This window comes from Lepidochelys olivacea, assembly GCF_965140295.1.
Source record: "Lepidochelys olivacea isolate rLepOli2 genome assembly, chromosome: 1".
NCBI classification, from domain to species: domain Eukaryota; kingdom Metazoa; phylum Chordata; order Testudines; family Cheloniidae; genus Lepidochelys; species Lepidochelys olivacea.
The window spans coordinates 339,006,675-339,029,592 of NC_140411.1; the positions used below are offsets into that span (position 1 = coordinate 339,006,675).

At 51.5% G+C, this 22,918-nt stretch overlaps 1 protein-coding gene across 8 annotated transcripts in view; it reads left to right on the top strand.

The window, feature by feature from the left end:
- Positions 1–22,918, top strand: part of FRMD4A (FERM domain containing 4A) — a 411,923-nt gene that overhangs the window by 267,574 nt on the left and 121,431 nt on the right. For all 8 annotated transcript variants that reach the window (XM_084630503.1, XM_084630504.1, XM_084630502.1 and 5 more), the window contains exon 3: positions 4,433–4,527. In XM_084630503.1, coding sequence (XP_084486629.1) covers positions 4,433–4,527 — 95 coding nt within the window. The remainder of the gene's footprint in view (positions 1–4,432; positions 4,528–22,918) is intronic.

A 22,918-nucleotide genomic window follows, 5' to 3' on the forward strand; every position in this document is an offset into this window, starting at 1 on the left:
GGGGATCCAGGCTGCGACTTCACTTGTCTCGGCCACAATTTTCCTGCCCTGGGTCCCAGCCAGGTGGGCCGTCCCCTTAGTATCAGTGAGTTCCTGCCACCAAGAATCAGAGTCACTGACACTCATCCCTTCCAGGGCTCTCTGCAGGGAAGGAAGGGGCTCATTCCATTGCACTAAAAAGGCCAATAACCTTGCACAGCTGTGACAAGGCTTAGGATGACTGAGGAAAGTAATCTTGGAGAGGACTAGCAGGGCTTAACTTCAGTCTTAAGCCTCTGCGGGGATGCTGAGCCAGTAACTAACCTGGCTCGGAGCCAAAGCCATCTCTGCATCTATTGTTCTTTCCCTTATCTGCCAAGACAAGGGTTATCCCATCTTATCTGATACAGCAGTTTTTTAAAGAGACTCACCCAATACCTGGAAGCAGTCTCCCCTCTACTTCTCTCTCCCCACCCTCTATTCCCCCCCCCGTCCCGCCTTGCCCCTCCAGACCCACTGCAGCAAAGGGCCAAGAAGGACATTTTGGTTTTGTCAAGGGTGTTGGGTCAGAAGAATACAGAGCGACCAACCTGGGAGCAAGCGAGGGAGGCGGAAACCCCAGTGTACCGCTCGCTGGACGACATCATGAGTTGTATCAGTCGGATGCTTCCACTCTGCGGAAATAATGAGCAAACACTTTGCATTTATTCAGATTAGTGGAGCTCCCTGAGGATGACGGGTGAATGGTTGTGCTGCCACACAAAGCAGGAAGCGCTTGGTGCCCCGCAGGACCAGGAATGCCTGTTTCAGGTCATTTATTTAGCACTCCTTTTATTTTCTCTGCCCAGAGAGAGAAATCTGATCTTCCCACTACTTCCCGCCCTAGGGAGTAGGGAGGTGTCATGTCACCACATCTCCAGCTTGGTTCCGCCCTGGCAGGTAGCAGGGCTGCTGAGGCTGACGTCTGGCTTCTCTGCTCGGCCACATAATGGCTCCTTTATCGAATATCTGCGTGGTAGCAGAGCGGCAGCTGCCAGGCGGTGCCAGGGGCAGAGCTCAGGGCTGCAATCTATGCCATTGTGGGGAGCCTGCTTCACCTGGCCTCCATCAATGGCCTTGGCTGCACAGACAGTGCCGTCACAACGCACGTGCTTTGTCAAGTCGTCATTGAATCGGAGGAAAACAGAAAAGCCTTTCTCCTCTTCCGCTGCTGCCGGCTGGCTGCATATGACTCTGAGGACTGCTGCGTGTGCCCCTGTGCAGGGAGGTGGATGGAAAAGGACCCAAGGGAGGTTCCATTTAGGTGAGGCAGGCGTGGGGGGGAGAGGTTATCGGCATTCAAATTTAAATGAAATGACCATTTTTACTACTCTGTCCTGCCACTGATCCTCCTAATCTGAGGTGAGTGTGATGAAGTATTGAGCTGTCTCTGTGTATCTATCTAGGTACTCGTATAGCCCCCAGCACCATAGTGTCCAAGCATCAGACAATAATTAATGGATTTTGTCCTCACAACACCCCTCTGCATTAGGAAAATATCACCCCCATTTTATAGAGGTGGAGCAGAGAGATGAAGTGACTTGGCCAAGATCAGGCATAAGAAGTTCTGAGTCAAGAACTGAAGTCAGGTCCCTGGAGACCCATTCCACTTCCTTATCAACTAGGCCATCCTTCCTGTCCGGTAACTCAGGCCCTCTCTATACGTGGGGAACAAACTGTTTTAGCTACAGCCGCGTCTGAACATGGCTGCTGCTGTTTCATTATTTCTGTTGTGGTGGGACCTAAAAACCACAGGCAAAGATCAGGGCCCCACTGTGCTAGTCGCTGTACAGATAAGTAATCTCTACTCCAGGTGCCAGGATGTAACGGGTGGACAAAACAGATGAATTGTTGTAGGATGAGGTAACAATTAAATAAACACACCAGCAGATGTCTTAGGCTGCCACTTGCCTCACCAATGCCAGTGAGCTATGGGCTTCGTGGCAGAGGTAAGTTTTAAGGAAGTATTTCAGAGGATAAGGAAATGGCTCTATGAGTGCAGCAATAACTGGACTCTGTTTAGTGTGGGCTGCAGGAGGGTATGGGAGAGGTTCTTGTGAGTAAGGCATAGGACTAGGCATTGGGACACCACGGTTCTCCCAGCTTTGCCACATATTTCCTATACAATCACGGTCAAATCACTCAATCTCTCCAGGCTCGATTCATCCCTGGTGTAACTCTGTTGACTCCAACACTTAGCTGACTTGAGTTGTGTTAACGAAGCCTGCCAATTGCTGCACTGTAACTGGGTCCTCCAAGGCAGTAGGATTTGCAGCGTAGACAGGGCCACAATCCGTATCAACAGTGGTCAGGGAAACTGTGCTAGTAGCCACTGGCCATAACCATGTTTTAATGCTGCTGTCACTAACAGAACTTTGGTCCCACAGGTCTTGTCTACAGTAGTCTTTTTTCCCCAAAATTTCCCAACTATTGTTAACATTGGCATAGCTCCCCCAGTGCTATCAACGGTAGGAGCTTTAGTCTAGGTAAGACCACAGTGACATGGTGGTAAACACTAGTGGCTTCCAGTGCCTTGTCTACACTAGAGCGCCTGCCACCACTGGAGCTGCTATTGTAGGAAATTTTAGGAGGAAAGGACTAATTGTAGACATAAACTGGGCAAATAAAGCATACAATGCAAAAGGGTCTCCTCACATTGCTTCAGGAGTGCTAGGTACACCTCCTTTGGTGAACCTCAGTGGTAAATCTGGATTTGATGCTCCTGTGAAAGATAGTTTGCAAACATGCCTTTGTTTCTGCTCTTTTCTCCCAAGACCCTAAATCCCATGACAATCTCACCTACAAACAATGAGAGGACCTAACAGGCAACCGTTTTGTTCTGTCATCACAACTGATGTGCTTTTCATTTGGTCCCACACATCCGATCTCCTGATGCTACATTTTTTATTAATGTCATAAGCCTAGATAATGTGACAGTGTCAGAAATAAGAGAGGTAGCCAAGTTAATCTGTATCCACAAAAACAACAAGGAGTCTGGTGGCACCTTAAAGACTAACAGATTTATTTGAGCATACGCTTTCATGGGTAAAAAACTACTTCTTCAGATGAAGTGTTTTTTTACCCACGAAAGCTTAAGCCCAAATAAATCAGATTGTCAGAAAAGTGCTTTTAAAGGTTACTCAATAAAAAAGCTCTGGAAACTAAGATAAGAAAGCTGGGCATGGTGAGTCTGAAGTAAAGACAACCAATTGAAGGCATGTTATCTGTCTACAAATAAATGAAGAGAAGGTTTAAAGAAGACAGGGACCAACTATTTTCATTAGTCCACAAGGAGAAAATCTTGCTTAAAAGAGCTGCTGCAATTAGAAGACTTCGCTTAAATAATGGGGTGGAACAATCCCATAGGGAGGCTATGGAATCGATATTCTGGTTTAAACTTCACACCTATATAACGGGATAGTTTGGCAGCAGTGATAGATACAGCATCCCTACAATGCTGCTGGATATAGTCAAAGACCCAGCAAGAGATCCTATCCACCCTTACTGATTCTGTAAATGTCTACAAAGAGTTCCTAAGCTTTGCTAGCTCCAGTGTAGAATCATGAGCAGAGGTTGTTAGCAGAGCAGTGCCCACTGAAAACTGGATGTGAGTCACCTGATTTAAGGTTTTGCTACTGACACTCAGACAGAGTTACTCAAAGGTTTGCAAAAGGGGCCCACTTTCAAGTAAACAGAGGATGTTAGTCTTCAGACCCGTCATTGCAACACTGCATTTGTTCATTGTGTCGCCTTCTCATATACTTAACTTGTCATCTCTTTGGGAGATTTTTGTTATGCATGTGTACGTTGCTTAGTGCAATGAGACTCTGATCCCTGCTTGGGGCCTCTAGTTGCTACTGCAACACAAACAATAATTATTTTTTCTTTAAATGACTACTTGATTTTGACTTCCAGTACTACAGAGGCATGGTGTGGTGAGTGCTGGCCACTCACAACTCCCACTGACTCTCATTCACTTCATGAGGTCAGCAGAAGTTGAGGGTGCTCAGAATCTTTTGGGAGGTAAATTACCTCATAGAACCCTTTGAAGAAGGATTTTCATTACTGGCTCCAGATATGAGGATCTTGTGTCATGTCTGCCATCTTGGTAGACACACTGGGGATTGAAGCAGGAGCTTCCAGAGCTAAAAGCATGAATGGCTACAGCTAAAGAGCCAGCGCTCCCTAGCTATCCCTAGACCAGATTCCTATTCTACGTGGATCAGACACAGAGGAAGACCCGTGACACACTCACCAATGGGTGACACTTGCATTCCATTCCAGCCCCTCTACAGGACTGTCCCTTAGCGAGTCCCTGTGTGAGGGTATAAGAGATTTCATTGCTTGTGCTAGGGAGCATCAAGGGAGTATATCAAACCTAACCTCATGGATCACTTTCTTTCCTTCCTTCCAGCCAAAGCTTTTGGCCAAGGAGCTGCTTGACCTGGTGGCGTCTCATTTCAACCTGAAGGAGAAAGAATACTTTGGAATTGCCTTCACGGATGAAACGTAAGTGCCACAATAGAAATGCCGGGAAGCAACTCTTAAATCATGAGAAAGTTAAATGTCGTCTCTCCACACCATACACAAGGGGCAGCATGAAGGTCTATTTACCACGTAAGCCCTTAGCACAAAGCCTATAGGGCTAGGGACTTACATGGGCCTTAAGAGGTACATAAGCCTCGTACTGCACCGGGCCGGGGGGATAATGTCATTTATTGTGAATCAATCATTGTCTGCGATGCATGAAGACATTAACGATCCCATCCTAGTCAAATGTTAAATGAGCTCTTGTCATTTGGCATTGGCAAAAGGTCAGTTTAAGCAGTCTTGGATTTAAAATCCAGTTGCTTCTTCACAATCTTTATCAGTACAACGGAACTGTATAATTAACATGTTAACAGGATTATGCAGTCAGGCAGGTTCAACAGTAATGATAAATGATTTGAGGGACAGAGAAAAAATCCTTTTAAATCACACTGTCCCAGTCATTTTAGGGCCCACATCAATGTTTGTTAAAAAAGAAAGGGGGAGTAGGTGGAGGAGGAAATGAAGGGGTTGCAAACTTTAATATTAAATAGAGATGTTTTCATGAGTGATTAAAGTAAAGAATTACAGTGAAAACAGGGCTTTGGAGATTTGAACTCCCTGAGCTATGATGAAACCCAAATACAAACACACCTGTGAACGTGCCAGAGAATCAGAAAACAAAGTTGAAGATCACAGTGTTGTCCTCTCTTGGTGCTTTTCATGAAGCTCAAGCTCCTGGAGGAATGTGATGATATCAGAACTGCAGCTTTCATTTTAAAAAAGGACATCTCTGGCCCTTACGGTTTTAGAAAAAAGCTTGAAAACATGAGCTCTAGCAGCTCAAAAGCAAGAAGGCAAATAAATACTCAGTGGGTAGACTGCTAGTGTGCTGTGGCCACTCTTTAGCATGCTGACTAGTACTGTCTTAGTGTGCTCCCTCTCTGTTTGGTAGCCACCTGTTGGTTCTTGTCTTATACTTAGATTGTAAGGTCCTCAGGGCAGGGTCTATCCTTTTGTTCTATGTTTGCACAGCACCTAGCACTGCAGGACTCTGGTCTATGATTGGGCCCCCTAAGTTTTGTCAGAGTACAAATAATAATTAATAAAAAGGATCCCATAGGTATTATTTTTAAAATGTTGTGATTTTTAAGTCAGTCTCATGGTTTTTGAGCATTTGGGGTTGGGAATGCTGCTATCACTAGTAAATGCAACTAGCCAATCCAATTTCACTTTCCTGGATGAATGGCAAGCAGAATAGATGGTGTATGAAATGAGGTAGGGGTCCTGTGGAAAGATAATAATGCACATGCAGCAGGGAGCTATATTAAGGGGGTGTTGTACACTACAGATCTACCGTTGTTATCCTGTTCCCATGCCCAAGTGGCTTATGGAGACTCTATGGAGTACAGGTCTGTAGTCTGTAAAGGAGCCGTGATCCAGCAAAGCCCTAATTCACAGGTGTAGCTTCAGTCATGTGAGTGAGTAGCAATGGGATACTCATGCTCAAAGTTATACACATGCTGGATTGGAGCCTGAATAAGGATCACCTGTTTGTAGGTCCAGAATCCTGCCCCACTCAGGCACTGATTTCACAGCTGGTGAAGATCTTTTCAGCCTTGGGCAGGTTGACAGAGTTTGTGCTTAAAAGAAGAGAAGCAGGAGATGGTGTTCCCTTACTGTTTGCTCCGTGTGTTGTTCTGAGTGGGAATCAATCCCTTTACCAGAGCTGGTGAGCCACTCCATGTGAATTGCCCCAGGGGGAAATAGAGTCAGAGAGGACCAGCTGATGCCGTTATTCTCAGGATAAAGGTAGAGGCACTATTTAAAAAGGGAAAACACATGGCAAGACAGACAGGGATTGAAAATGTTTAACCAGTCTCATAGGTACTAACTGGGGAAAGTGGGGTCACTGTCTACACCCACTGTGATGTGGGGGTGGGATTCCCCTGGGAGCATGGGCAAATACTAAAGAGGAGGTGGTGTATCAACTAGATATACAGGCAGACATCTCAGACTCACCTGGGAAAACTAGACTTTAAAAAAGTCCAGTGGGAGTAAAGGTCTAGGTTACAGAAGGGGAAAGTGCAAGAGACTGACAAATGTTGTCAAGCAAAGCGCTCAGAGCTTTGGAGAGCATCTGAGATGGAAACGATGCTGTCTGGATGATCACTGTCTAGACTAGGATTTCAAGGTGGGATGCTAGATCCTGGTTGCTAGCTCAATGGTACTAACACCTTCTAAAAAGCTAGTCAAGATAAAGCAAGATGTACTGTAACAGGTGCTACACTGACCGAGTTAAGGCCTGGGGGCTTTCCTAGATCAAGCGAGCTAACACAATCTAGTGATACACCCTTAAATCCTAGCTTAGCCAAAGCCTGGTCTGCAGACCGTCACTGCCCCTCAGTGAGTGCTAACCCATTTCAGCAAGGCTTCTTGCCTACTGGGGAAATAATTACTTTTCTTTTTAACTAGTGTATGCATTGTTTTCCCCCTCAATATTAGTAGACTTTTGCCGATCAGTCACACAGCCAGTGAAATGTAATAATGATTTTATTTGGCCAAACACACCCAAAAAGGTAGTCATGTCATTAAGGCACTGGGCTGAGACTTGGGAGATTTGGGTTTCATTCCTTGCTCTGCCACAGGCTTCCTGTGAGTGACTGTGGGCAAGTCACTTAATCTCCCTGTGCTTCAGTTCCTCCAGCTGTAAAATGGGGATAATTTTTTTAGATCCCTTCACCCACCCTCTGTCTGTTTAGATTGTAAACGCTTAGGGGAAGAGACAGTCTCTCGCTACACGTTGGGGCAACACCTAGCACAACGGGGCCCTGGTATTGGTCGGGGCTCCTGTTCAGCTACTGTAATACAACCAGGAATCATTTAATTCTGAACATTTCTGCAACATCGATTCCAGGAGCTGTCCCTGGTTTTCCTCCCTGACATATAATTTCTCTGAATCTAGGAGTTCACTTCCTTGCATGAAGTGCACCATGCTTATGGTGGCTGAGGCAAAATAGGTTCTGGTTCATAAATATCCTCTGAGGTTGGCTTAGCTGCAGTTTTAGAAAGGGAAAAAAGCAATGAAGTATTACAGCAATTCTTTAATTTAAGAGTATAAAGCTCTACGAGAGTAAGTTATTTAGAAATGATTTGGACTGGGAATATTATGACAACCTGAGAAGAAAATCAATAGGAACAACCTTTGTGCTCGTGACTTAATAGTTTCTTCTGATAATATAGGGTCATTACCGCATTCAGCATGACTTTGAAATTAGATTGTCAGGCTATTATGGGAGAAAGACGTACGCCTTGTATTTTAACGGTCATAGAAATGCTTTACAGTATTAACCATTAGCTGAAGATCAGCAAGGTCAAAACGATGGCATCTTTATGGCAGGTCAGACACCTGGGGCCAAATACCAACCCTGATATAAAGCCAGTGGAGTTATGATTTGGCTGATTGGATAGGAAGGATAGTCTTGTGCTGAAGGCACTGGACGTGGGGGGAAATGGCATTTTTTTGAATTCCTGAGATTGTGACTCTCCACTAACCCTCTTTCCTTTAACATCAACATTTCCAAAATTCATTAAAGTAAAATCATCTTTGCAATGACCAAAATTCAACTTCTCTCGAGGAACAGTCAAGCCTTAGAGCTGGGTGCAGGTCTGCCAAGCTGCCTGTTCTGCATCAGGGGTTGTTCAGCCCCTACAAAACCGCAGGTTATTCCCCACGGCATGCTGTTCCCTATTTCCTATTGCAGGGCCTGATCCCAAGCCCACTGAAGTCATTGGGTTTTGAAGCAGGCCCCTAACCTCTTACCAGAGTAGGTCCAGCTGAGCAAGGGGAGCAGTGATGAGCTGCCGAAATCTTAACAACCAGTTCCCTCCTCACCCCACGAGGGGGTCCTTGCTCACCCCCGCCCCCTGGGACTCGTGTCCCATCCAACCCCCCAAGTTCCTTGATGACCCCACCCCAGGATCCCTGCCCCATCCACCCCTATCCCCTGTCCCTTGACTGCCCCCAGAACTGGGCAGGAGGGTCTCGTGGGCCACCGTAGTGGGTGCCCACCCCATCCCTATGAGCCAGAAGGACCTGCCAGGGGGCGAGGTGGGGAGCCTGGCAGTGCTTACCTGGGGCAGCTCCCGGGAAGCATCCGGCAGGTCCCTCTGGCTCCTAGGGGCGGGGAAGCGTAGCTGGGGGAGAACAGGGGGAGCAGCTGCTCCCCACACTGATCACATCAAAAGTGGCGCCTTAGGCGCCAACTCCCTGGGTGCTCCGGGGCTGGAGCACCCACGGGGAAAATTTGGTGGGTGCAGAGCACCCACAGGCAGCTCCCCGCCCCATGTCCAGCCCCAGCTCACCTCATCTCCGCTCTACCTCCGCCCCTGAACGCACCACCCCGCTCTGCTTCTCCACGCCTCCTACCTCCCCCCGGCTTCCCGCGAATCAGCTGTTCGGCAGGAAGCCGGGGAGGGCTGAGAAGCAGGTGGCAGCTTCCCGCTCAGGCCAAGGGTGGCGGAGGTGAGCTGGGAGGGGAGCGGTTCCCTTGCGCGCCCCCCGGGTTACCTGCTGCGGCGCGGGCAGCCCTCCTCGCTCCCCCCCCGCCCCAGCTTACCTCCACTCCCTGGGCAGGAGTGCAAAGCCGCCACCTGCTTCTCAGCCCGCCCTGGCTTCCCGCGTGAGCAGCTGAATCGTGGGAAGCCGGGGTGGGGGGGAGTGAGGGGGCGCGGCGGAGAAGCAGAGCGGGGCGGTGCATTCAGGGGAGGAGGCGGAGGTGGAGCGGAGATGAGCTGAGGCCGGGGGTGGGGCAGGGAGCTGCCTGTGGGTGCTCGGCACCCACTAAATTTTCCCCTTGGGTGCTCCAGGGCTGGAGCACCCATGGAGTCGGCGCCTAAGGTGCCACTTTTGGCCGGTTAAATTTAGAAGCCCTTTTAGAACAAGTTGTCCCGCGCGGAACAACCGGTTCTAAAAGGGCTTCTAAATTTAACAACCGGTTCTAGCAAACCGGTGCGAACCGGCTCCAGCCCACCATGCTCAGCCCCATGCTCAGCAGGGTCCAGGTCCTGGCTGCCCGTCCCCGTGCTCGGCGGGGTCCGGGTCCCAGCTTCCTGGCCCCACTCTGTGGAGAGGTCTCCGGGTGGGGGACGCTGGGCATAGGGGTTTGTGGGGTAGTTTAGCGGGGGGCACTGTGGTTCTCAACCTGCAGCCCACGTAGCACATTGTGGGCCACATATACAGCCCACAGTGATGAATAGGTTGAGAACAACTGGCCTGGATGAAGAAGAAATTTCCTCTGAAGCATCTGGTACCGACCCCTGTCAGCGCTAGGATTATTATTTGTATTTCAGTAGTGTTGGAGGCTGTGCCAGGCACTGTACAAACACAGTACAAACTGTCCCTGCCTCAAAGAGCTTGAAGTCTAATTAGAGGAGACAGATCAAAGATGGGAGGGGAAACACAGGCACAGAGAGAAAGTGACTTGCTGAAGGTCACGTAGGGAATCAGCAGCTGAGCCTGGAAGAGGCCCCAGATGTCTTGATACCTCATTCAGTGGCCCAGCCAATAGACCATGCAGCCTTTCTGAAATGGGCTACTAGTCTGAGTCATTATGGCAGTTTCTATGTTACGGACTCCACTGTTGTGCTGAATCTGCACCATGAATCCCGTGCAGTTTCCTAGACCCTCCTTTTCCTTCCCAAGAGTTTTCCATCAAAGACAAGGATATAGCCCTAACTCTGGGAAATCAGGGACTTAATTTAATAGGGTTCTGCTGTAGTAGTTGATGGCAATTGTAATAACAATAATAATAATAATCTGTAGGATTTCTATAGTGCAGTCAGGCCTTAATCCTGCCCCGCTGGAATGAATGGAAGTTTGACTTGAAAGGGAGGTAGGTCAAGCTATTAATCCACAGATCTCAAAGTGCTTTATGCACACTAATAGATGTAGATCCACTTGCTATAAAACTGGACACTAGCCAGTATAACTGAATCCACCTTGAGGCAAAGTGTTCATTGACATGCTGCTTTCCATGGAAAACCCTGATGGGAGAAAATGGAAACTACTCTATGCAATTGCAAGTGCCCAGCCCACATGCCAAAATCTATACTCAGTCCATAAAATAAATGTGCTCCATTTCTGTTTGCTAAATGCAATTACATATTTGTTATTGACACAGCAATTTAACTCCAGCACCTCTATTTGTTGTTGGAGCAACAATTTAACTCCAGTGCTTCTGTCATAAATATAAAGGGAAGGGTAACCACCTTTCTGTATACAGTGCTATAAAATCCGTCCTGGCCAGAGACAACATACTGTTACCTGTAAAGGGTTAAGACACTCAGCTAACTTGGCTGGCACTTGAGCCAAAGGACCAATAAGGGAACAAGATACTTTCAAATCTTGGGAGGGGGGGAAAGGCTTTTGTTTGTGCTCTTTGTTTACCTGGTTGTTCTCTCTTGGGCCTGAGAGAGGCCAGACAGAAATCCATCTTCTCCAACCCATCCTAATCCAAGTCTCCAATATTGCAACCAGTATAGGTAAACCAGGCAAGGCGGATTAGTTTATCTTTTGTTTTATGTGAATTTTCCCTGTGTTAAGAGGGAGGTTTATTCCTGTTTTCTGTAACTTTAAGGTTTTGCCCAGAGGGGGGATCCTCTGTGTTTTGAATCTGAATACCCTGTAAAGTATTTTCCATCCTGATTTTACAGAGGTGATTCTTTTACCTTTTCTTTAATTAAAATTCTTCTTTTAAGAACCTGATGGATTTTTCATTGTTCTTAAGATCCAAGGGTTTGGAGGTTCACCTGTACAAATTGGTGAGGATTATTATCAAGCCTTCCCCAGGAAAGGGGGTATAGGGCTTGGGGGGACATTTTGGGAGATGTCTCCAAGTGGTCTCTTTCCCTGTTGTTTGTTTAAAACGCTTGGTGGTAGCAGCATATTGTTCAAGGACAAGGCAAAGTTTGTACCTTGGGGAAGTTTTTAACCTAAGCTGGTAAGAATAAGTTCAAGGAGTCTTTCATGCAGGTCCCCACATCTGTACCCTAGAGTTCAGAGTGGGGAAGGAACCCTGACAGCTTCCATAGACAACAAAAAATGACCTAGGTTTCAGAAAGGATCAACTAAATAATAATATACAAGCCCCTCTGTGACAGGGTAGAGCCTGTGCAGTTTGGACTATTACTGGTGATTCCACTGATGTAAATTCTTAAGTGCAAAAACCAATGCAGATAATAAACACAAAAGCTGTCATGTGTCTTCATGCTGGAGCATATTAGGGGGTTCTTTGTGCAAGCTTCCTAGTGGGTACCTAAAAAACATCAAGACTACTAGATATCTAGGCCAGATTCTGATGCCCTTAATTGTGTTGAATAGCATCTTTCTCCAGGAGTACGACAATGAGACCACTTGCGCAGTAAAGTGCTGTGTGGCATATCAGAATCTGGCCCCTTGGTAGCTGGCAGCAGATTCTGGCAGCTGTTTTATACTTGTCAGAGGGTGCATGTGTGTGCTTGAAAAGGCAGAGGGTAAGTGGTGATCTGCTATAAGGCAGTCCTTGCTAAACATTTTAAGTAGTAACTGTGGATATCATTTCCCTTGTGAAAGGAGCAACAGAGTTTTCTTTGCACTCAGGTACAAGGGAAATAAGCATGTTAAAAATAGCTCAATGCATTAGCTTTGTGGCTGGCTTTCCTGCCTCTTCTTCTTGCCACCTCTTTGCTACTTGTGCAATATAGGAAGCAAGACACAGGCAATATTATATACATATATTCTTTTGCACCGATTAACCGAGTTCCTTAGGCTAAAATGCAGATAGAATGATTCTTTCCAAAAGAAGCAACCACCTAAAGTGTATGGCTGTTCTCGGCCCTCAGTATTTTTGACTGTGGTTGGGGATCATTGCACATGTAAGGCAAACTTGGATCTTCCCCTTGAATAAACCCATAGGACTTACACAGCAAGTCCTTCATCAACATATTGACTTCAATGGGAGATTGGCTCCTGGTGTGTAATGCCATCAGCTACTATGACCAACCTAGTAACACAGAGGCAAAAGGAGAGGCTGCGGACAGAGTGGTGGCCTTAGGGTTGCTCTTCCTTGCTTTTGACAGTGTTTTGTACATGGGCCCTAGTTTATTGAATGCTTGCTTTTTAACAGTTGTTTAAGTAGTAATGGATACGCTTGTCCCATTTCAACCTCCTCATATAATGTGGCTTCTAAAGTCCAGTCTAAGTTTTAGCATCACTGGGTTCATGTTCCACTTAAGGATACTATAGATAAAAGGAACAGAGAATTGGGGCAGGGGGGAGAAATGTGCATAAAAAAAGGTCCAAAATGTTTAGAAGTGACTCATGATTTTGGGTGCCTCAGGCTTTCAGTACTTAACTTGAGACACCTTAAAGGGGCCTGATTTTTCAGAAGGTGCTGACCCCCCACCATCTGAAAATCAGACCTCTTTAAGGGCTCTTAAACTGGGCACACACAATTACTAGTCACTTTTGAAAATCTTGGCCATAGTGTTTACACTGTATATAGGGCACCCACTTGTGCTAGGCAGGGGCTGGGTGAGTGTTTCAATCCCTAGCACCCCTCACAAGCTTCCATTAGCTGGAAAAAAAAACAATGAACAAACTTTGAAAAAAAAAAACCACACAGGCTGAAATCACAAGGAGAAAGCTTTGGGTACTCAAACTGGGTTTGTAGGTCAAACCAAAATATTTTGAGAGGGAAGGTTCAGAAAGGTGAACCTCACAGAATTTGGAGACTGTCCCTAGTTGAGACAGGCAGAGAGAGCAATGGTAGAACTCTAAGGAAATTGGCACAAAAAGATTATAATTGCCTTAGTTCCTCATGGATTGTAACTACTGTGGCAAATTGCCGGCACTACTTTGATGGGTCTCACACTTTCTCTTCTTGGGGAGGGTTCAGGGCAGTTTCTTGCCCCTGAACTGGGGTATTAACTGCCCCACTAGTGTCCTAGAGGAGGGGAGTGGAGAGGGAGGGACCCAGGCCTGCCCTCTACTCTGGGCCCCAGCCCAGGGGCCCTAGGGATAGCAGTAAACTGCTTAAACTAGCAGTTCCTTCTCCTGGACTACTACCCTCTCCTGCCCATCAGCTTGCGGGGCTTTCTGCCCTCCCTCTGCTCAAACCAGGTGTCCCTTTACCTAGGGTTTTGGTCTTCTTCACCCACCACAGCACTTCTCCAAACTGCTCCAACACCAGTCTACTCTGCCTCAACTCCTTCCCTTGTCTGATTGAAGCAGGGGGGTTTTATCAGGTGACTGGCTTCAGGTGCTCTACTTGGCTTCAGGTGCTTTAATTAATCTATAGCAAACTTTCTTCCCTCTACAGGGAAGAAGGCTCCCTTCTGGCACTCTGCTGCTGCCCTCTGACCTGGGCTTTCCTTGCTTTTTGCCCCTGCTTTCGGCTTCCCCCATGACCAGGCCAGATGCTCTCCCTCCTTCTCCTCCCCCCCTCCTTTTTTTTTGTTTTTCTGCTGTTGCTTGGGTGCTGGTTGGCTGCCGGCTGGCTGTGGTACCCCCCTCCCCCCGCCTGCCCTTGGACGCTGCTGCCGCTCCAGCTGAGGCCCCCTGAGAGAGGGGGGGCCTGCTGGCCTGCTCCCCGGAGGGGAGGAGTGGAGAGACCCAGCCCCTGGACCCAGCCACTTGCTGTTTGTTTGTGGACCTGTATCTGGCCAAGAGAGACTCTTATCATCTGTTCCGGCATCCCTGGAATGCTACAGCTGCAAAGAAAGCCCGGAAAAGAAAGGGAAAAAGCCGTCTACCAGAGGAACACCGCCCGGGGAATCTACAAATCGCCATGGAGGGGGCCTTAAGACTGAGTAACTTTCGAACTGTGCTCTCGTGTGCGGGGAGGCCTTGACTGTGTCTTGATTGTGTTTGTAGGGACACAGGGGGTGTGGCACGGAGCTGCCCCCCGATCCATCTGTGTCCTCCCAACCCCCACACTACGATCTTCACCACTGCCCCCCTCCACCGTCTTAGCTGGCTGTTTAACATCTGCCTCTGGACTCAGCTGCTCGCCCTGATTCCACCGTGTGGGCCAGAAGCACCAGCCAACCAAACAGGACTCTCTGTACAAGCATACGGTAGTTCATGTGCCCCCCCCCCCGAATTATCCACCCCACAGCTTGTCCCTTTTTACCTGACCCCAACTCCTGTTAACCACCTGCCACCACCCCCGCTGGGGCATCGGCAATGGAGGGCACCGGGGTGACCTCCGCCGCTGCCATGCCCCATCGCCTCCCCAGACTCTAGGGGAGCCCCCCAGCCGGCGGGAAAGGCCAGGGCAAGAGCCCCGCTAAAACCACCAGGCCCTCCATGGCAGAGGCCACCCCCACTGCTGCGGCCCCACCACCGACCATGGCGTCCTTCCCCGCTGCCTCCTCCACCAGCTCTGCGGGTGTCCCTCCCTCAGCCCCCAGGATGTATGCCCGGGCGGCGGCGGCCCCCCCGCCTGCCACCTCGTCATCTCTCCCGCCCACCGGCTCTGCCACCATCAATAGCGGCCGGGGCCCCTTTCCCACCATGACAAGGAAGCATGGTGTCCGATGCCTCCTGGTGCCCACCTCGCCCCACGTGGAGACCTACGTGCGGGCATTGGTGAGGGTGGTGGGGCCCTTGGCCATTGTGGCGGCCTCCAAAATATATGGGAAGGTCATCTTCTTCTTAGCATCGGAGGCTGCTGCCCAGGAAGCGGTGGAGAGGGGCCTGGCGGTGGGGGGGTGTTTGTCCCCCTAGAGCCGCTGGAGGACCTGGGCGTCCTCCTGGTCCTGACCTCTGTCCTTCCTTTTCTCCCCAATGCTGCCCTGTTACCCACCCTTTCCACCCTGGGGAAACCTGTTTCTGTTTTCATCCCTCTCCCGCTGGGCTGCAAGGACCCCACCCTCCGTCACATCTTTTCCTTCCGCCGGCAAGTGCAGCTTCTACTGCCGTCAGCAGCGCATGACAGAGAGGCGCTCGAGGGGTCCTTCCTAGTCTCCCATCAGAGGGCCCGTTACCGGGTGTACTTCTCCACGGGGGAAGCCCGGTGCTACCTCTGCTGGGCGTCGGGGAATGTCCGGAGGGACTGCCCCTTAGCCCGGCAAGGAGGGGCACCTGGGATCCCCGAGACCTGGCAGGACATCAGCCCCGTCATTGCCGACGCCCCTGGCCTCCCGGTACCCGAACCCGCCCCACCTCCTCTTCGGACCACCACTACTCCCACTCAGACCCAAGGGGCACCTCCCCTACAATGCCCAGACGAGCGGGAGAGCCCTGCCCTCGCTGCTGATAATCTGGCAGGGCCTATGGAGGAGGGTGTGGCAGAGATACCACCAGGCATGGGAGAGAGCCTGCCCCAGGGAGAATCCTCCCTCCCTTATGCTGCCCCACCGTTCCCCCCCCCCAAGTCCCTGAGCCATCGCCTCTACCCCCTGACATGACCCCTGCTAACGAGCCCCCAGATGATGCCATGGAGGGCTGGACCCTAGTCCAGGGGAAGCGAGGCAAGCAGAAGGCTCGAGCTCTGCCTCATCCACCCGAAGCGGAGGCCCCCCAGAAGACCAGGAAGGGGGGCACCAATGCCGAGCCTTCCGCTTTGCCAATGAGTGCGTCCCATCCACTGGTGTCAGCCGGGAAAGACATGGCAGCACCGGAAGGTAGTGTCTCCCCTCCAAGGGAGACCATCCCCGCCGAGACCCTCGAGGAAGCCCCTTCTGTCCTGACACTACCCAATGCCCCCGTGAACCTTGAGGCAACCGTCGTGGTGGGTGCCAGCGGGGAGAACCTCGGGGTGGCGGAAAGTGTCCTCTCCTCCATGTTCGAGGAGATCGAGGCCCTAGATCTGACCCGGTCGCCCAGGGGAAGGACGACTTTTTGCCAGCAAACCTGGATCTGGGCGACCTCACTACACCCCTCTTTTCCCCATGCTCCCTCCCCCTAACTGCTGCTTCTGCTCCCACCTCCGAGGAGCCCCTGGACTCCTCCATCAACCCGGCTGCTGATGGCACCCTGCTGACGACCACCGAGCCTGCTCAGGTGACAGCCAGCACCACGCGGCCGGGACACAAGTCGCCAGGGGCACCCCCCGTTGGTGCGGAGCAATCAATTTCCTTCCCGGGCGGGGGCCCTACAGAAGATAATCCACCTCCTGATGCTGTGGCCGCTAAATCCACCATAGATCCCACGCCCGGTATCACTGAGAGGTCCCTCCCCACCCCCTTAACCCTCTAGCCGGATCGGGAGGTGCCACCATCCAGCTGCTTGCCTCCCGAAACCCAGAACCTCACCTTTGCCCCTGCTCCTTCCCCTACCCCTATCCAGTTTACCTCATGCAATGTTATTGCCGCCCCCAGGGCTGTCTCCTTCCCTTTTCCAACTGATGACCCCCAGGGAGCGGCATTTGTGTTCTCCTGCCCCGACCCATTAGGGGCTGCTATTTTCCCTCCACTGCCCCCTATTGCCCCAGCGTTTGAGGCGGGCCTAGAAGCTCCAGCCCATCAGGCACCCCATCGGGGGTCCGCACCCTGCTTGCCCGTTTTAGTGGGCCACGGGGCTGCACCAAGGGCTCCACCGGGGAACAATTGGGAAACCGTAACCCCATCCCTCCATGAGCTGCGAGGAGCGCTGCGGAAGTTTTTAGAAGATGTCCGTGGCTCCCGCAACAAGGTACAGCTTGCTCTCCAGCGATGGGGGGACTTTTCTCAAATCCTCCGGGCCACAAGGGCCCTCATGGGGGAAGGTAAAGGGACAGGGAAGCAGGGTGCTGCGGCCTACTGGCGGATCCGCGTCTTCCGTGAACAATTACTCACCTACGGGATGGATCGAGGATTGTTGCGTGGCGCGCTGGGGGATGCGAGCATCCCTGCCAGTGAGGATTCCCCCCGGCCCTCCCCATGACACCTCTCACCATCGCAACGTTGAACACCCAGGGTTGTAGGATGGCTCTCCGCAGGTCCCAGGTGCTCTCCTTCCTTCGGGAGGGAGGGTACTCTGTGGTTTTCCTGCAGGAGACCCATACGGATCCGACCGCTGAAGACAGTTGGCGGCTGGAGTGGGGGATTTAGCCATTCCACGGTTCGACAGGCTGGAGTGGCGACCCTGTTCTCCCCCGACCTACGACCCGAGGTGCTAGGGGTCGCCGAGGCCGTGCTAGGGGTCGCCGAGGCCGTGCCGGGTGGCCTGCTGCATCTCTGGGTCCGTATGGAGGGGCTCGTGATTAACCTCGTTAACGTCAATGCCCCAACATTGGGCCCGGAGCGGCTGCAATTCTATCAACAGGCATCCGCCTTCCTCGGCACCTTAGATTCTCACGAGTGCCTGGTCCTGGGAGGGGATTTTAATATCACCCTCGAGGAGCGAGACCACTCGGGGACTGAGCAGAGCCCAGCCGCCACAAACACCCTTCGGGAGATAGTCAAACATCCCTCCCTAGTGGACATCTGGCATGACCACCACCTGGATGACACTTCCACGTTCACCTTTGTCCGGGTGGAGGCCCATTGGTCGTGCCAATCCCGGTTGACCGCATTTATTTATCACACTTCCATCTCTCACGAGCCCACTCCTCCAGCATTCAGCTGGCCCCATTTTCTGACCATCACCAAGCCACCGCGACAGCCTCCCTTTGTGTGGAGAGGCTGGGGCCGGGCTATTGGCATTTTAACAACAGCCTGTTGGAGGATGAGGGCTTCGTGACGTCCTTCTGGGAATTCTGGCTGGCCTGGCGAGGGCAGTGGCGTGCCTTTCCCTCGGCGCGACGATGGTGGGACCTGGGGAAGGTGCACGCCCGGCTTTTCTGCCGCGACTACACCCGGGGCACCAGCTGATGGAGAAATGCGGCGATAGAGCAGTTGGAACAGGAGGTCTTAGAGCTGGCGAGGCGTCTGGCCGCCAGCCCCGAGGACCCGCTCCTCTGCAATGCGTGCCGGGAGAAGCAGGAGGAGCTCCGGGCCCTCGAGGACCATCTGGCCCGGGGCGTCTTTGTTCGATCCCGCATCCGCCTCCTTCAGGAGATGGATCGCGGCTCCCGCTTCTTCTATGCCCTGGAGAAAATGAGAGGGGCCAAGAAACACGTCACCTGCCTCCTGGGAGAAGACGGCACCCCCCTCAAGAAACCAGATGTGCGGGAGGGCCCGAGCCTTCTACACAAGTCTTTTCTCCGCGGATCCGACCGACCCTAGCGCTTGCAGAGTTCTCTGGGAGGAGCTCCCTACGGTCAGCGCGAGAGACCGAGACCGGCTAGAGTTGCCTCTCACTCTGGCCAAGTTCTCAGAAGCCCTCCGTCGTATGCCCACTAATAAGTCTCCAGGCATGGACGGGCTGACCGTGGAATTCTACTGCGTGTTTTGGGACGTCCTCGGCCCAGACCTAGTCATGGTCTGGGCCAAGTCTCTGCAGAGTGGGGTCCTCCCTCTTTCATGCAGGCGAGCTGTGCTCGCCTTATTGCCGAAGAAGGGGGTCCTCTGCGATTTACGAAATTGCATCCTATCTCGCTCCTCAGAACGGACTACAAAATCGTAGCGAAAACAATCTCGCTGCGGCTAGGGTCTGTGCTGGCGGACGTGATCCACCCAGACCAGACCTACACTGTCCCGGACTGCAGTATCTTTGATAACCTATTTCTGGTTTGGGACCTTTTGGAACTCGGGTGTAGAGACGGCCTGTTGTTCACCCTCCTGTCCCTAGATCAGTAGAAGGCATTCGATAGGGTGGACCACGGGTACCTCCTGAGCACTCTGCAGGAATTTGGCTTCAGACCCCAGTTTGTGGGTTTTCTTCGGGTGCTGTACGCTTCCGCAGAGTGTCTGGTTAAGCTCAAGTGGACCCTGACCGAACCGGTCAGCTTCGGGCAAGGAGTGCGGCAGGGGTGCCCCCTCTCGGGCCAGCTGTACGCTCTGGCGATCGAGCACTTCCTCTGTCTCCTCCACAGGAGGTTGACAGGGTTGGTGCTGTGGGAGCCGGAGCTGCGGCTGGTCCTGTCGGCGTACACCGATGACGTGCTCCTCGTGGTCCAAGACCCGGGCGACTTGGCGCGGGTGGAGGCCTGCCAGGCCATCTATTCGGCAGCCTCCTCCGCCCGGGTCAACTGGGTCAAGAGCTCTGGCTAGGTGGTAGGAGACTGGCGGCAGGCAAGCTCCCTCCCACCCGAGCTTCAGACCATCCGGTGGAGCGCGGGTCCGCTGCTCTACCTCGGCGTTTACCTTTTGCCACGCATCCCTCTCCGCTGGAGAACTGGGAAAATTTAGAGGGCGGGGTGATAAATGGACGGGACTACTCCGATGTCTCTCCCTCCGAGGGAGAGTGCTGGTGTTTAATCAACTAGTCCTGTCCATGCTCTGGTACCGGCTCTACACCCTGGTCCCGGCCCCGGGTTTCCTGACCAACCTCCGGACATCGATTCTGGGATTCTTTTGATCAGGAATGCAATGGGCCCCTGTAGGGGTTCTTCATCTACCCCTGAAGGAAGGAGGACAGGGCCTAAAGTGTCTGCACACTCAGGTCCGCGTCTTCCGCCTCCAGGCCCTGCAGAGGCTCCTCTATGGTGCAGGCAGTTCAGCATGGAGCACACTGGCGCACGCCATCCTGCGCCGTGTCCGAGGGCTCCAATATGACCGGCAGCTCTTTAATCTCCGTCCAGGAGTTCTTCCGCGAGACCTCTCCGGGCTGCCGGTCTTCTATCAGGACCTCCTCCAGACTTGGAAACTGTTTTTAATGACCAGGTCCATGGCGGCCACCGAGGGGGTAGATCTCCTCACGGACCCCTGCTACACAACCCCCAGCTCCATGTGCAGGTGGCGGAGTCCCGCTCGGTGCGCCAGAGCTTGATCCTGGCAGAAGTCACGAGAGTCGGAGACCTCCTGGACTATGACCAGGAAGACTGGCTGGATCCCCTGACGCTCGCTCGGCGCGTGGGGCTCTCCAGACCTCGCACCCCTCAGCGCGTACTTCAGGAGGTGAAGGCCGCTTTGCCGCCCGCTGCTTGAGCTTACCTCGACCGGGTCCTGCTCGAGGGCACGCCCCGCCCACCCTCTACCCCAGGCCCACCAAACCTTTTAATTGGACCCCTGCCCCGTAGTCCCAATCGACCCCCTCACCCCTTTACTGCGAGCCGGCTTCATGAACTGCAGCCGGTATGCTTCCAAACCACGCCAAGGAAACATCTATACATGCTCGTGCTCCACACCCTTCACGCCCTCACCCTTGTGTCCCGCCCCGACACAAAGTGGCGAGACCTTCTGCCACCTTTGGAGGGTGAGCAGCCTCGGTGGGCCAGCCTATATTCCACCTTGGTTCTGAGGCCCATCGGGGACATCAGTTGGCGGCTCCTTCACGGAGCTGTGAGCACGGGCACGCACTTGGCGCGGCTCACCCTAATCCCAGATACTTGTCCCGTTTGCGGTGTGAGGGAAACCCTGGCGCACATATATTTGGAGTGCGCCAGGCTGCAGCCCCTGTTCCTGCTCCTCACAAATCTTCTATTACGTTTTTGGTTGCATTTTTCCCCTCATCTTTTTATTTATGCACTCCCCATCCGTGGCCTCACAAAGTCGCAGGATCTCCTAGTTAACCTCTTCCTGGCCCTGGCTAAAACGGCCATCTATAAAACCAGAGAGAGGAGGTTGGCCGATGGAGTTTCCTGTGACTGTGGAGCTGTTTTCCGATCCTCAGTCCATTCACGTATCCGGGCGGAGTTCCTCTGGGCGGCGTCCACCGACTCCCTTGAAGCTTTTGAGGAGCGGTGGGCACTGTCCGAGGTTCTCTGCTCGGTGTCCCCATCTGGTTCCCTTTGTTTGACCCTTTGATTGGGGGAGAGAGTAAGGGACCCCAGCCCCAGCCATTGCTGCTGCGGACACCACCACCTTAATGGGGTCCTTTCACACATGGGTGCACGTGCCCCCCCCCCGATTGTCCACCCCATAGCCTGCCCCTCTTGTTGGGTGCTTTCAAAGGAGGGAATTGTTGGTGACACTGGGCGTGGCACCAGGTAACTCGAGGGGGTGGCAGACCTTGAGAGTCGATGAAGCCCCCTCGCTCTGGGCCACCAGGTAACTCGGAAGGGTGGAAGACCACGAGAGTCGAGGAAGCCCCCCACCCTGGGCCCAGGCAAGCTTGAACACTTCCCTCCCCTGAAGCTAAAGAGGAAACAATTGTGATTGGTTGCTGTGTTACACATTGCATATGCTGTTGTTTTTGCTTTGTAAGTATGTTATGCAAATAAAAACACCTTTTTTGCTTCAAAAAAAAACCCCCTCTCCTGCTGCCCTCTGGCTATGCTGTATCACCCTACCCATTTCTGGACTTTGAAGAGGTAAATCATTGACCTCCATGGATCCTCTTTCATTGCTATAGTCTACAGCAATGATTTTCTATATTTGATACCGAGGAAGGATAGTGCAGTGGACTTCACTAGGAGGTAAGTGCCTAACCTTCTTAGGTGCCTTGTAAATCCAACTGGGTGCTGATCTGTATCTTTAGGTGCCTAAATACTTTTATAAATCTGGCCCTCTGTGTCTGCCTTTCCCATCTGTAAAATGCAAATAGTTTTGTGAAGAATAATTAGCACCAAGAGACCCTGTGGTGCAGTGGCCTGGGACTCAAGAGACCTGGGCTCTATTCCTAGTTCTGTTGATGACTTGGTGTGTGATCTTGAACAAGTCACTGCATCTCTCTTTCTTCTTGTGTGTTTAGACTGTAAGTTCTTCAGGGCAGGGATGCTTTCTCACCACAAGTGAAATCCTATCCCCACTGAAATCAATAGCAATATTCCTATAGTTGAAATCAGGGCTCATTGACTTCATTGGGGCCAGCATTTCATCTTATGTGTTTGTGCAGTGCCTAACTTAGTGAGGCCTTGCTCTCATTTGGTGGTACTGTAATATAAATAGGTTTCAGAGTAGCAGCCGTGTTAGTCGGTATCTGCTAAGGTGCCACAAGTACTCCTGTTCTTTTTGTAATATAAATAATGATTTTTCTATAACACTGTACGTGTACATGGCACTTCACAGTGTGTAGAACGTGACGAAGAACAGTACTCCAGCCTAGGAAAGCTTGTTACATAAAGGCATAAATGGATGAATTAGAGGTGAAAACAATAGAGGCAGGTATGATCCAGACACAAGCGAGCAGCATGTGGTAATTGGAGCTAGGAGGCTCCATGGAACAGCTGTGTTTTTCAGGAGCTCTTTGAAGGAGGAAAAAGAAGAGCTTGGCAGGCATTATTCAGAGGCTATTCCAAGCGAATGGGGTGGCAAATAAAATGTCTGAGACTTTGTACGGCTGGGTTTAGCCATGAGTGAAATATTACTGGCATTGTACAGACTCTTAGCAACAAGGATTTTTAATGGAAATCCTGACAGACTTTTA